At 48.2% G+C, this 15,336-nt stretch overlaps 1 protein-coding gene across 7 annotated transcripts in view; it reads right to left on the bottom strand.

Moving 5' to 3' along the window:
- The window catches only part of STARD9 (StAR related lipid transfer domain containing 9), a 122,323-nt gene that overhangs the window by 29,340 nt on the left and 77,647 nt on the right, over positions 1 to 15,336 (bottom strand). For 4 of the 7 annotated variants that reach the window (XM_070238483.1, XM_070238491.1, XM_070238492.1 and 1 more), the window contains 7 exons: positions 12,794 to 12,973; positions 9,219 to 9,270; positions 8,749 to 8,886; positions 7,956 to 8,038; positions 7,716 to 7,819; positions 2,779 to 2,969; positions 1,832 to 2,321 (listed from right to left, as the gene is read on the bottom strand). In XM_070238483.1, the coding sequence (XP_070094584.1) occupies positions 1,832 to 2,321; positions 2,779 to 2,969; positions 7,716 to 7,819; positions 7,956 to 8,038; positions 8,749 to 8,886; positions 9,219 to 9,270; positions 12,794 to 12,973 (1,238 nt within the window). Of the gene's footprint in view, positions 1 to 1,831; positions 2,322 to 2,778; positions 2,970 to 7,715; positions 7,820 to 7,955; positions 8,039 to 8,748; positions 8,887 to 9,218; positions 9,271 to 9,723; positions 9,811 to 12,793; positions 12,974 to 15,336 lie in introns of those variants that run through there. The other 3 variants (XM_005603100.4, XM_070238509.1, XM_070238518.1) reach the window with 3 other exon arrangements.

The following is a 15,336-nucleotide window of genomic DNA, read 5'->3' on the forward strand; positions in this document are numbered from 1 at the left end:
AAAGTAAACGGTCCTGGGGCCGGCCCCAAGGCCAAGTGGTTAAGTTCGCGCACTCTGCTTTGGCAGCCCAGGTTTGGATCACTGGTTTGGATCCTGGGTGCAGACCTACACACTGCTCATCAAGGCCATGCTGTGGTGGCATCCCACATAGAAGAACTAGAATGACTTATAACTAGGATATACAACTATGTACTAGGGCTTTTGGGCGAAAAGAAAAAAAAAAGAGGAAGATTGGCAACAGATGTTAGCTCCAGACCAATCTTCCTCACTAAGAAAGAAAGAAAGAAAGAAAAAGAAAGATAAGTAACAGGTTCCTACTTCCTGTTGCCAGAAGGAATGTAAAGTCCCACTTAGTTTGCTATTGAAAGAGGTTACAAACTAGGCCAGTGTCACTGTCCCTTGTAGTTTTGGGGGTCAGAGAAAGGCTCTATGGGTACAAAAGGAAACTTTTGTACCTTGGACTATAGTCTTTGCTCTCAAAGAGGCCCCAGGGACACTCTGTTCCTAAATTTCTTTACCTTATGAAAAGGTTGAACTGAATCTGAATCTAATCATGACTTTAGGGAAAACTTCCAGTTAATAGGCAACTCAAGGAATAGAGGAACAATTTAAATGACACTCAAGGAATCAAACAGACAAATCTATAAAGTGGCACATTCTACAGAACTGACTCACTTTCTTCAAATAAATGATATGAAGAAATAAAAATAAAACAAAAAGTGATTAAAAGAACCCTAAAAGACCTAACAACCACATGCAGTGTGTAAATCCTATTTGGATTTTAATTTGGACAAGCAACTGTAAATAGATATTTTTGAGGCAATTAGAGAAGTTTGAATATGGCCTACGTTTTAGATTATATCAAATAATTAATTTTAATTTTGTTAGGTGTGATAATGACAATGTGGTTATAAGAAAAGTCCTTATTTTCTACAAATGTATGCTCGGCAGGATGGAAATGACATAATGTCTGGGAGTTACTTTAAAATATTTCATCAGAAAAAGGAAGGAGGGGAGATACAGCAAGTGTGGTAAATCTCGATCACTGCTGTATGTGGGTGATAGGCATACTAGTCTCTCAACTCTGTGGATGTTTGAAAATTTTTCAAAATAAAAAGCTAAAAAAGAAAAAGGCTACCTAGTACTCTGGAGACCAGAGAGGTGAGCAATCATAACAGCAACAGACATGAACTGTGCACCCACTACGGGCAAGGCCCCCGGGCTAGGCCTGGATGACAGAAAGAGGCAGATGCGGTCCCCTGCTCCAAGCAGTTTGGGAGGTAACATATCTTCACTTTGACTGAATGCAAAGGAGTGAAGGAGAAAAGAAATGAGGGAAATCCCAAACTGAACCTGGGAGTCAGAAAGATGGTGTTCCACTCGCTCACCAGTTGGGAGGTGAGGTCAGGAAGCTCACCTGGGGTGGCAGGTCAGGTGGGAAGGGACATGAAGGAAGCGTGTGTGAAAGGAGTCTGGTTTGAGGCAAGATGAGATGGAGATGGTGGCAGAACTTACACAGATGTATGTGCGTAGTCAAGATCTAAAGAGCAGGGAAAAATGAGGCCGAGAGTCTCACTCAGAAGATATCACCAAAGAAGCAAGAGGTGGCGCTTAGAGTGGGAGAAGGGAAAAGCCTGAGTCTCAGAAGATATCAGCTTAGAGAAAGAAGAGTAGTCAGAAGAGGGAAAAAGTGATGAGGAAGAGAAGAGCAAACACATCTCTCCATTTCACAGGTTGAGGAAACCGAGGCGCTGGGTAGTAAAGAACATGGCCTGGGCAACAAGGCTGTAAACCTTAGCCAATGTTTCCAGGTGACAACCACTGGCTGTACCTGCGTAGCTGGGGCAAGTACCGACTGCAGAGCCTTCGGAGGCTCAAAGAACTGCAACTTGTTGATTGGCTTCTACGCTGAGGCCCTGGGACCACGGCAGGGGGACTGGGGACATGGTAAGGGAGCTTCTTGGGGCGGTCATTCTGGAGCCAGCACAATGCCTTGAGCTGCTCTAGTCTCTTCTGGGCCTCCAGTTGCCTCTGCTTCTTGATGATTCTCTCTAGCTGGAACGAGACCTTTCTTCGCTGGATGTTCCGCTCTGCTGCCCGAAGAGCGCGTCTCCGCAGGAGCTGCCGTCGTTCCACCCTCTTCTGGCTTCGGACCAGTTGGGATGGTTGAGTCTCAGAATCTGTCTGAAGCCAGGCATAAGTTGGCACAGAGACCTCAAGTTCTTTCTCTGCTACACGGTCTTGCTGTTGCTGCTGTTGCAACCTGGCCAGCCAAGTCTCTTCTCTGAGCAGCCACTGCTGGTCTGAGAACCAAAAACACCCTGAGAGAAAGTCAGCACCTCCCTCCCTGCCCGTGGCTGCCTGGACTCAGACACTTCTGGCCACAGCTGGACCTGTACAGAGTGAAAGAGCAGGCCAGGGCGATGCGGCAGGATGAGGGCTACTGGGCCCCTCACCACAGGGCAAGGGAACGACGCCCCCAGGCCTCAGCACAGCAGTGGGCGCATGCTAGGGCAGGCAGCAAAGCGTGCACAAATGTGCAGGTGAGAAGGAGTGAGCAGGAGGTCCATCCCTCTGAGGGGCAGTAAGGAAGGCAGCTTCCTTATTCTCGTTGCTAGCCCGTTGTAAGAGCGTCTGGCCTCTAAAGGGGAGAGAACACCTAATACCAAAGATTCCATCATCTCACAAAGAAAACAAACGAGAGAACACAGAAGGCTGGGGAAACATGAAAATGAAGAGATGAGAAGGTGAAGGAGACACTGAGCGGCAGGCACCTACTGTCTTTAATCTGCCAGCTGACGTGCGTCTGGTCGATTTCCAGTTCCTGTTTGGCTCTAATGTGTCCTGCCGGGACTCGCTGCCTCAGATCCCCCACGTGGCACTGCTGCTGCTGAATCTGGGCCCTGTGGGGCGTCTCTCCAGCCCTCAGCGGCTGGTGGTCATCGTCACTCAGCTCTCCCAGCACTCTCCTGTCACAGAGGGGCCAGGATTACCCAGGGGAAATGCACACCCAGCTCCGTACAAACCAGCGGCTGTCTAAGCCCCTGAGAGAGCCCCACACTCGACAGGGCAGAGAGGGCTTTGAACTTCTGGCAACTTGGGACAAACAGGCACGGTGTCACAGGTAGCTCATGATGTCACAGTGTAGGAGGGGAGAACATCCTTTGACTAGCAGATTCTTAGATTGTGGGTTTAGCAGAAACACAAATTCATTTTGATTCTGGAAAACATCCAGGAAAGTAAAGCAGCTGTTTTTTAAAAACAAAACATTTCAGCTAAATCAAGAAGCTTCGTCCTTTAAAAAAGAACAACAAGGTATCTGCTGGAAATAGAATAGAGCAGCAGCTCCAGACACACTGTGGGAATGGAAACTCTCCTACTGTTCAGAGGTTCCAGCTGCACCTCCATTCCCGCTGTGAGCTGGTAGGAGGAGGCAGCCAGTCCAGAGGAGAGAACTGATCCACACACCACATCTGAGTGTGTGGCAGGAAACCCAGAGGAGAGCTGGGCTCCACTTGAGGGATCTTCGTGAATGAACCCTAGAATAGGGTTCAAGAGTTCAGACTCTCCCATACCTTTCAGAGATGCGTGCTGAAGTGTCTCCCGGTGAAACTGTCTGGGATTTGTTTGGATCCAGTGGGGACGGGTGAGGGAAAGTGAGTGGGGATATAAATGAAACAAGATTAGCCATGAGTTCTTCGTGTGTGGTGTATTTGAAGTTTTCCATAATACAAAGTTTAAAGAGAATTCTAGATTGCAGTCATGCCTTACTCTGCCACCAGGTTCCAGTGTGACCATGGATGAGTCAGAGCCTTCCTCTGAAGACTGACAGCTTCCACCTGCCTGCTAACTTTGCCCTGGGTCACACATGGCCTTCTATTCTAGGAACCCACATGCTCTTTCCCAGGGTCTCTACATCCCTGTAATTCAGGTTTCTACAGGAGCCAAATGCATGGGTGCTCAGGGGTGGCAGTGTGATGGGGAGAGGCTGCGAAGGGTTAAGGTCTGCCAGAGGCTAACAAAAAAGCTCAAATCTGGCCTCGCTTAGCCTGCCTTCAGCCCTCATGCTAGTCCCAGGATGCCACGTCTCTCAGGCTTGGAGAGGCTCCCACAAGGACTTGATACAAGAACCAGATCCCAGACAGGGTGAGCAATGTGCTCTAAGGGGTTCACTCTGCTTAGGAGATTGACCACGTCGTGGAGCAGATGGGAATCACAGAGGGGATCAAAGCAGAGGTCCACAAACTACAGCCTGTGGGCCAAATTTGGTCCACTGCCTGTTTTTGTGAATAAAGCGTTATTGGAACACAGCCACACTCATTTGTCCACATGTTGTCCAGGCTGCTTCTGTGCCACACTGGCAAAGTTGAGTAGCTGCGGCAGAGACCATACGGCCCAGAAAGCGTGAAAAACTATCTGGCCCTTTACAGAAAGTCTGCTGCCTCTGTCTTAGAAGAAATAGTGAAGGACAGATGGGTGGGAGAGTGAATACACGGATGAAGGGTCCATGCGTAGGAGTTGACACAACCGCAGTCTCTTCTCTGGAAAGGAGGCTGTGAGGTGACTCAGTCAGCAATGGGTCCAAGGACTAGGACAGGCCTGGACACTTGAGTGAGTGTGCTCTAGGGGAGACTAGTGCTGACTGCTGTGGGCAAGAGACCAAATACATACAGTGGGATGTGCAGAAAAGAGGAAAAGCACCCTTTGTCACAGGTGAGGCAAAAGGCTAGGGACAGCAACTGGAATACAAAACCAGTGAACACCACACAAAGAGAAAAAGCAGTTAATGGGCAACATTTTATACATACATTTAGAAGTAGCATGCCTGAGTTACTGCTCCAAATTTTGTCTGACCACAGACATGGCTGAATTACAAACACGAGCCCATCAGAGGGTCTTAGACAAATTCAGCTATGATTCAGACCACCAGATGCAAGGGGCAGGGAGGGGATCTTTATTCTGAATCCCCTGGGAGTATTCTGCTTCCTTCTCTGTCTCCCAACCCACTTTGCTTCTCCCTAGAAAAAAGCTCCCTCCCTTCCCCTAGGAAAGTGGCAGCTAGCCAGTCCGCCTCTGGTGACTGTCCACCACAGCAAGGAGACCTGCAAGGAGAAGCAATCTGGGAGGACTGCGACAGACGCAGCATATTCACCTGAAATGCCACACGCCAGCAGACTGAAAAAGGCTCCTCTGATAAGTACATGAGCCAAGTTCCCAGAAAGCAGGTAAAAATGAAAACACCAACCTTATGCTACATGTCTGGGTAGATTACAAGGGCAAGTCTTCAGTTACCTGCCAGCCAAGCACCTCTGTCTCTCTCAGATGACTGCCCTTCATCTTGGGCGGCTCCAGCATCCCCCAGCTGCTGCCTCATCCCCTGCTTGCCACGATTCCATCGTGCCCTCCTGGCTGCCTCGGGGTCTGACAGCTTCTGCAGCAGAATGCAGCAGCGTCTACTCACTAAGGCAGCAGGGGCCGTGACAGCAGCGACACTGCCTCCTGGGCGCTAGGCACTTAAGGTTAAGCCCCCAAAATTCCAGATGGGAAAGTGCCAAGAACATGGGCATAAACAGTTTTCAAGGACAAATTCCTCTCGGCTCCAAGATCCCTGCTGCATGGAGAAAAGGAGGCAGGCTGGCCAATTTCTCTGGCTCTGGAGTCACCTCGGGCTTTGCAGGCTCCCCATGAGTGCTCCTCCCAGAGAAAGAGGAGGGAAAGAAAGCCTAGGGCAAGGGGAGGCTGTGGAGCTGACCCCGCCCAAGAGCAGATGAGAGACTCTCGCGGAGAGACAGCCACAAACCCAGACTGGAGCCCAGCTGACAATGTGCAATTTTCTCCACTCTCACGGGTTCTCTCCCTGGTCTCTCTGCCCAATCACAGGCTTGAGCCCCACACCACCCCACTTCCACCAGGGGCTGGCACACAGACGCTGGCTACGGCAGCTGGGCAGGATCAGCCCAACCCACAGGCTTCTAGAGCTGGTGCTGAAGAGTGGAGGCAGCGAGTGGGAGAGGCCTCCATTCTCCAACCCCTCTCCGTCCCCTCTGAATGAAAGGGGGCATTCTTGGTATTACTGAAAGGTCCCATCAGTGCCCCTGTGGCTGGAGAGCCAGAGAAGGCCGTAAAAAGTCAGAGGACCAGAGTTCTCTGGGGTAGGTGAGACAGCTGGGGCAAGATGAGAGGACAGGAAAGTGAAAGGGAGGCTGCGTTCCTGCCTTTCCTCCTCTTGGGGGAGCTCCCCACAAGAGCCTCCCAGCAGTGGGGCTGTGGGACGTCAGGTGCTGGGAAGCACTCACATGTCCTTGTTCTTTCAACCTGTATCACAAGGATCCCTGGGAGAGAGACGGTAGTATCCTTACTTAGAGGTGAGTAAATAGGCTCAGAGACTCAGTAACTTGCCTAGGGTCACACAGCTTTTCTGTCTTAGAGCCAGGAGGTGAAGTAGCTTTATCCAACTCCAACATATCTCTTCAACGTGCATGGTTCTTCAAGTTGCCGAGCCACTCTCTATAAACCTCTGAATTCTGAGAAAAAACAGATCTTCGGCACGTCTTCCCAATAGAAATCTTCCCTAAGACAAAGCCTCCTTTCATGACTTCACTACAAAAAGGGAGGGCCACTCTGGAGTCCCAGCCTCAGTCCTGAGTCCACCTTGGCCTTGAAACGTTCCACCCTGTGTCACCTCTCCTACCTCATCCGTCACCCCACAGAGCCCTCAGTCACTTGACACTAGGGTCGTCCTCCCTTGGACTCTAGTGCATGGTCCTTTGGCCCTTAGCCCTCCTGTGAGGACTTGCCTGCTGTTCATGCTGCCTGCATCAGAGTACTTTTGCTCTTGCATCCAACATCCCTCACTACGAAGGGCAGACCCAAGACTATCTTCAGCTGCCATCAAATGCTCCTGGCCTGAAGTAAGAGCAGGTAGATCCCTCTGAAGGGACCAAGGGCCATAATAACCCTCCCAGGAGCCCTATGCTCATGGTGCTGGACAGCCCCGACACCAGCGGTCTCACAGGCACCCTCTGACATTTTCTATAGGAAGTCCCCAAGGCAGAGGCCACTTTGGCTTATGGGAACAGAAAGACACCACTGTTCCCAGTATCAAACCCACTAGGCGTCTACATCTGGGAAGGGACTTCTACATAGAAATGGATGAAGAATGACTACGAAGAAGAAAACTAGTTGTTACCAATCACATACAAAACTTTGACTCCATGCTTCACAGTCACAATGCAGGTAAAGTGGGTGTGTTATGAGGCAAAAAGGATTGTCAGTCCCATAGTATCTTCAAAAACTCAAAGGAAGTCATACTCCTAGAAGCTAACTGACACACACCAGGAGCTCACACAGGCAGCCAGAATTTAAAGGGGTACATGGGGAGGTAAGTTCAGAAGCAGTATCAAAGATATCTACAAATACATCACGTTTAAATCTTGTTGAGAGAGGAAAGTGGCACCATGGAAAACTTCAGATGATACACTTCATCCATTGATGAAGAAAGCTGCAGTACTGAAGAGGAAGTGAACAAAGGCCAAGACCACTTCTCTGCCAACTATCAGGTGAGCAGCTAACCAAGCATCTTCAAATCCCTTGCCCAAGTTGGTTCAGACCAGGCCTCATTCAGAATTCAGACCTTGGCTGCCACACTCATGTCCTCCCACTGCATCTCGTAATGGACTAAAGCAAAATCAGTAGGTTCCGCAGCTGTTTCTCACCTTTCCTTCCAAAGCAAAGAGCAGAGACCCAACCGGGAGGCGGTGACATCTCCATCCAAGTCCAGCCATTCCAAAGAGCCACTGCCAACAACAGCCTCTCCGACCTGGGAACAAGGAAGAGAGCACAGTGAGGTTGCCACCATCACCCCAACCCCAACAGGCAAGACAAAGCTCAAACTCCTCCCCTAGAAAGGAGAAGTAGGGAGGGCAGCAGCCACAGAGAAAACACAGTGCGCTAACCTGCCTTCTCTGCCGAAGGACAGCAGCCTCTGCTGGGTGGTTGAATCGGAACTTCTGTGCTTTCCCCAGGGTTATGACTGCTCCTGTGGCCGGGAGAGAGGAGAACCCAATCAACTGCTCATGTTCTGAGTACACACTATGTGCAGGGCACTGTTCTGCGAGACAAAGTCCTGCCCTCAACTAGTTGATAATTTAGCTGAGTCAATAAAATATGTATTCATTGGCTATCACACAGCATATGCACTGAAATAATGAAATGAACAGGAGAAACTCTGGTACTCCCAGGGAAAGCAAGATGAGTTCCAGGTGGAGCAGTCAGGGAGCACTTCATGGAAGACGGCGAATCTAAGCTCAGCCTCAAAGGACAGACAAAATTTGAACAGCTTAATAGCAACAGTAATAGTGATAGTAATAACGATAATGAGTATTTACTAAGTGCCAAGAACACTGTTAGGAACATTACAAGGGTTAGCTCATTCAATCCTCACAACAATCCTATTATTGTCCCCACTTTACAGATGAGGAAATCGAGGCTCAGAGAACATCCAAGGACACAGAGCTAACAAACACAGGAAAAAATTTCAGAGTCATTCTCCACTCTGCAGCCCTGGAATTGGGGCTTCGTTGTTTACAGAAAGAAGATCATACTAGGAAATCTTCAGATCTCTGGGCGCAGAGGCTGGGTGTTCCATCTCTAAAGCCTGCTACACTGAGCTCTCTGGGTCTGGCCCATGAGAACGGAGCTGGTCCATCACCCATCATGACATAAACAGGGCTGCAGATATGGTCCTACCTTGGGTCAGACGGCAGGAGGCAGTGACCTCCCGGCCATTGACCGTGCAGCGGGCCCCCCGGGCAGGCCGCAGAACGACTACCCCACAGGCACTGGTGATAGTGCAGTGGTCTCTCTCGATCCACTGACCCTGTAGGACTAGAGAAAAGGTGGTTACCTGAGTGGAGGCACAGCCCAGGGAAACACCCCCCCTCAGTTCTTTCTATGCGATCAGAATCCACATGTGGAAGATCTCACATCATGACAAGAGAGGAAGATCCACGACCTGAAACCACCCAGACCTGGATCCTCCCACGGTGTGGGTCTCCTTCTATCATGCCCCGGAGGCATAATGTGGCAGCAAAACAGGGGCAGCCCCTCGAGTCTTCAAAGATTCCTTCCTCTCAGAGCACCATCAAGTTCCTCTGAAGAAACCTGTCAGGCATGAGTACCTGCCATAAAGTGTCAGACCCACATGCTCTGTCACTTACCAATGTCCTGTTCCTGGTCTGAGTCAATCCTTCCTATTTTTGTTGTCCCCTCCTAAAGGGAAAAGCAAAGCCATTTAAATGAGAATAAAAAGGACACAGCGCTGCCCCCAAAGGAAAGTCCACCTGTTTTAGTGTCATCACTGTCTTCCCATACCCATCCCAGCCTGTTCCACACAACTTCTCAACTTTGGTCCAGGCTGTCCCAACTGCTCTGCCTACTCACTCTGCAGCCCAGGATCCCCTGAGAAAGTGAGGGCAAAAACTATATGACAAAGCAGCACCAGCTCTTTGCAAAGTCCAACAAGTGTTGGCAAACTCCTTTCTGTCCTGTAGCCTGAAGTTAGGGAGCAGCCACGGCCTTGATCAGAGATTCTCTAGTCTGAGGAAGGGGACACACAGGTATAGATCTCTCCCAGGGGCTAAGGTTAGTGTGGTTCAAGGTCGGCCAGACAGTCTCAAGGAGACCTGCATTCTACGAAGATACATGGAAGCACAGGATTTTTACCTTCTCGATCCGCAGATGAAGTTTAACAGACACGAGAGTCTAAGAAGAGCAAAGCACAAATAGGAGAAAAGCACATCTAGAATCAAAAAGGACTGGAAGAGAGTGTAAGAGAGGAGGGGAAACTGGAGTCAGTATAAATGAATCACTGGGTTAGCAGAAGACAAGGCCTTTTGGCCCTAGGATTATGGCAATTCTATTTAAGACCTCACAGCTCTGTTTGAAGAAGGCAGCCACACTGCAACAGAGATGCTGAGTTTAGATACACAGTTACTATTTATTTTATTTTTTTTTAAGATTTTATTTTTTTTCCTTTTTCTCCCCAAAACCCCCCAGTACATAGTTGTATATTCTTCGTTGTGGGTCCTTCTAGTTGTGGCATGTGGGATGCTGCCTCAGTGTGGTTTGATGAGCAGTGCCATGTCCGCACCCAGGATTTGAACCAATGAAACACTGGGCCACCTGCAGTGGAGCGCACAAACTTAACCACTCGGCCACGGGGCCAGCCCCCCCCCCTTTTTTTTTTTTTTTAAGATTTTCACAGTTACCATTTATCCAAAAACCATTCACTACGTCCCGTGCATTGTGCTGAGTGCTTTATAGACACCTTTTATTTATCCTTTAACAAACCAAAATGTAGGGATTATTATCCCCCTTTTATAGATGAGGAATCTCAAGCTGATAGGGGATAAGTTGTCCAGGGAACCCAGACACTAAACCGGAGAGCTGTGGCTAGAATTCAGGTCCCTCTGTGTCCTGAGCTCATGCTTTTCCAACCTTGCCATATCACCTCCCTTGTAACTGATGTTTTCAAAGTGACCAGAGAGTTCCAGGCTAAGTCAGCAGCCAGAAGGGGGAGGTCCCTGCAGCTCCACCAAAATAGCTTGTGAGAAGGAAGCATTCTGGAAGTAATGAATGAGGCTCTGGCCTCAGTGTGTGCCCCTGCCACTGCACACCCACAAACAGTCAGGGCCCAGCCTTTCCTGCTCAGCCACTGAGGGTCACACAAGCCAATGGATGCTAGCCTCCAAATGCCGCCAGCAGAACCAAGGGAAAGGGGTCAAGACCCCTCATGTGGGTTCAGGGTCAGCCCTGGTGATGAGGCACGTTCCTCCCAAAAGGGTAAGGCCACAGCACATCACAACTTCTAGATCTACAGGGCAGAATCTACCAAAAAATGTGTTGGCAGCTCATTTAACAAGGACTGAGCTGGCACCTGTGCTTGCTGCCCCTTCTGCCTCTTTATGCCAGGAGGGTCAGTGGCACAAAAGCAATTATAAGGATGAAGTCCAGGAAATGAGTAACCTGTGCTCCACCCACCCTTCCCTCTGCCGACTTCCCACCCAAGGTTTCCCCGAGGTGACCCAAGGGAAAACAGCTTCCAGGGTATTGCTAGGGACTAGTGCTGGGTCTGCAACAAGTTAGCCAAGCAAATAAAAATACAGAGAATCTTGAGTGATCACTATTACACTATTACCCAAACCAGGATCTAAACAAACAAAAAGGGAAAAGACGGGTACGTAAAATGCAGAAATCCCAGGGTTAGAACTAGACTGAAGCCGCATCCCCAGGTTCACCGGAAATGTACCAAGGAGGGAGTGTGCACTGACTCAGTAATGAAAACCAGCACTCTCACATTTGGAGGCCATCACCAGCTCCTGTCTACGATTCAGTCTAACAGTCCCATCCTTTACCCGTCGGCTGCCAACCTAAGTTCTACCACTTGACTTCTAGCTTCATCTGTCACTCCTCATCCAATCAATACATCAGATCAGTTCAACTCAAGTATTGACTATTTTAATCTATCCAGTCTCTTCCTGACCTCCAACCTCTCCCTGTGGCTCTGACTAATGGAAGGATCAATAGCCTTTGGTATTTAGAACTGTTATTAAGCTAACAGCAACTTCTGCCTGAGGCATTTTCACTGAGATAATTTATACTGTGTCCGAAAATAAGCTACTTTAACTTTCCATCTGAGATGCTCAGTCTCTGACAACATCCCTATGGGCTTATCCTAAGAACACAGACTTTCTAAACAGGATAAGCTTTGCTAATATCTCACTACCATATCCACTGCAGCATCAGGTGCCTAATTTCTCCAGGGATAACAGCAGCATTACATATCCCCCATAAACTCTGTTCCTTTTAAATGTCAGCTGGGGAGAATTATGACAATGATTGCATTTTCAGTGAGCATAGGGATTTTGGCCACATAAAGTACGTTCTGCCATCCATAGGGGCTATCCTTCTACAGTAAGACAAACATTTTTGATGAGGACAGGATATAAGACCATCTACCACGGGTCACTAACTCTCAAATGGCTTCATTTAGAAATGAGGACCTGGCCTCCAGATGACAAAGACCCAGGTGAGCTAGGCCCTTTGTGAAAGGCCTTAACTTCATTCTGTTTTTTCTAGGTCGTACGTAGCATGTTGCCCCATCCCCCTCTGCCCACCAGCTCTTTGGACTCTCCCTCATGCTTTCTAAGCTTCCTATGTCCGCTGTCTCTCTCCTCTCTTCTTTCCCAGGTAAACCTAGTAATAGAGAATTGGGAGGTGTATTTTTTGTGGATTTGGGGGTTGAATGAAGTGGGGAAGTATCAAAGGAAACTGTTCCAGATCTTCTGATTCCCCCTTTAGCCTGTGAAGGCCATTCGTGAGCAGCTTCTATGTGCAGAGCTCAGGGGCGCCGAGGCATTTCAAGGTTAGGATTTCACCTCCACGACTGCACTCCTGTGCTTCAGGAAGCCAGAAAAGGAATACAAGCAGCATCATTCTGACTTTAAAATGAGGAAATTAAGGCACAGAGAACTAAAGTACGTTATATAAGAGCAACAACAGCAGTCGCTGAAAAACAAATGATTGTTCTGATTTCCAGTCTTTTGCTCTATTCACATAAAAGCAAAACAGATCACAATTGCTCGGCTAGCCCAGTTTCCCCAGGGCAAACCTGAAGGCAGCTCTGTGGCATCTGTCTCAATTCACAGATGCGTGGCTGCTGCTCCTGGCTTTTCCTTCCTTGACCTCTGGGACCAGTGGCTCAGGAAGAGACTGAACGCACCCGCCTGCTCACCTTGAGGTGATAGAGCACAACACCTGTGCTGAGCACATCGTCCTCCAAGGCCATTAGGTGTGGCAGGCTGGAGTCGATGACCACCCCAGCCCTCCTCCTGTTGATGTCCACTCTGTAAAGCTCCATGAGGGCCTTCCACTCGTTCCACTTCCGGGTCCAGTCTTTGGTCAGCTGGTCTATCTGCAGAGACAGAGGAAGTGATGCTAGACACTGCACACGGGGAGCAGACTGAAGGTCAGGTGTCATCCTGGCCTGATTCCTCGCGGTATTACTTCCTCACTTTCCAGTTTCTATTCAAAGCCCCACACAGGCCCTGCACCTCCTCTGTTAGCTCCCTGTGTTTTCTAAGTTTTCTTCAATAAGCAAGTGTTACTTTCATAAATAAAAACTCCCTCAATAAATGTTATTTTTAAAGTTTTCTGCAATGAGCATATATTGTCTTTATAATTAGGAAGAAATATCATAAATGTTATTTCAAAAAATTGATTGAGGTGCTAGTCAGACATCTATGTTTATAATTCCCCTTCCCTATGCCCCTTCGATGTCATCCATATCGGGAATCCTTTTGTGACCTAACACTTCTTTCCCAAGGCGCAGCAGCTTGAGATCTAATATAAGCTTGTACGTGGCTCAAAGACCCACAGGGCACCAAGAAGAATCTCCCCAGGGAGAATGAAGACGATATGAAACTGCCCTGAAAGACCATGTAACAGCAAAATACTAACAATAAAATACTGAGGGCTTACTGTGTATCAGGAACAAAGTTTTAAAAATAAATATACCAAGGCCTGAGGCCTTAAGCTAAGACCACCTGGGGAATGTGAACAAACAATGTTGAATGCAGGGTCCTTTTTTCTTCTTGTGTTGGATACTGATGTCTAGGCAGGAAGTTTATCCTGGGAATGGAGGATCTGAGGAAGCCCAGGAAAAAGAACTGGATTCTGCTTAGTACTTTGCTCATAAAGGGAATATTTAAGAAAAAAGAAATTATGCCAAGTTTAGGTCCAAGTATTTTATGTACCCTAGAAACATTATGTTTAATGTTATAATCATTGAGTTAAAGTTTGAAAACAGTGAAACTACAGGACAATGGCATTGGGACCTGGCCGAGGCAAGTGGTAGGGCACTCTGGCTTACAGTTCGGCCAACCTGGCAGAGCTCCCTGGAGGCACTGCCAAACACACTTCGCCTCTGCCCGGCTTTCATCACCATCTCCACACTGCCTCAGGTCATAAAGCCAGCAAGTGGTAGGTTCAAATCCAGGTCTGCTGGCCTATATAATGCAAAAATGTTAATGAGCCTGGAGTGAATTTGACTCTTCCACTTCATCTCTTATGTACAGAGGGATGAAATTGTCTAAACCAAAAATGAGAACATATGGTCAAATGAAGAATTTTTGAGAAACTTCTGGATGCGTGACGTAGTCCTAAAGTTTAGTTTGGGTAACAAAATGTTGACATGGCCAGATACTTTAATAACGTATAAGTATGATGCAACAGAGTGCAGGAAATTGGGACAATTGGTTGTGGTAACTAAATCTACCTGTCACCAAATAACGCCTCCCATTTCTTCCTTTTTTTTTTTTTTGAGGAAGATTAGCCCTGAGCTAACATCTGCCACCAATCTTCCTCTTTTTGCTGAGGAAGACTGGCCCTGAGCTAATATCTGTGCCCATCTTCCTCCACTTTATATGCGGATGCCTGCCACAGCATGGCTTGCCAAGCCGTGCCATGTCTGCACCTGGGATCCGAACTGGCAAACCCCGGGCTGCTGGAGCGGAACGTGCGAACTTAAATCACTGTGCCACCAGGCTGGCCCCATTTCTTCCTTTTAAATGCCTCTGGGAATCACCATTTAATCTAATGTCCCAGAATGTCTCATCCTCGCCCTCATGGGGTCACAACAGCAGTCTCTTTCCTGGTTGGTCCTTCTGCTTCCAGTCTTCCCTCCCTTCAATCCATCCTACATAAAACCATCATATTAATTTCCCCACTATACTGCTTTATGATGTCACCATCCTGGTTCAAGAAGCTATGATTAATCCTGTTTATGTCAAGTTCAAACCTCCTAACCTGGCCCTAATCTTACCTCCACTACTCTCTACCATGAGCACCTATTCCAGCCTGCTTAGTCTTCCCCACACTGTGTGCTTCCACACGGCCTCTCACGCCAGTTCATTCTCAGTTCCATGGTTTGCTTATGTTACTCCTTTCTCACCCAAAATGCCTTACCCCTTTCTCCCTATCTAACAAACTCTACCAATCCTTCAAGGTCTAGTTCCATTTCCCTGACTTCCAGCTCCAGCACTGTGATACCTGCACTGAACATTCCTTGCCATAATGACTTCTTCCTTCCCTAAGCTCTTTTCATGTAATTCATAGAGTTTATTACATTTAACCAGTCTCTAAATTGTGTTTCCTACTAGACTGCAAGCCACTTGAGGGCAGGGACTTCTTTGCATCTCTTGCAACATCATGCTGAACACCTATTTGGTACTCAATCAACATACGTTCGTTGGTTGATGGTTGATTTACTGACTGGGA

The sequence above is a fragment of the Equus caballus genome, chromosome 1, assembly GCF_041296265.1.
Source record: "Equus caballus isolate H_3958 breed thoroughbred chromosome 1, TB-T2T, whole genome shotgun sequence".
NCBI lineage: Eukaryota > Metazoa > Chordata > Mammalia > Perissodactyla > Equidae > Equus > Equus caballus.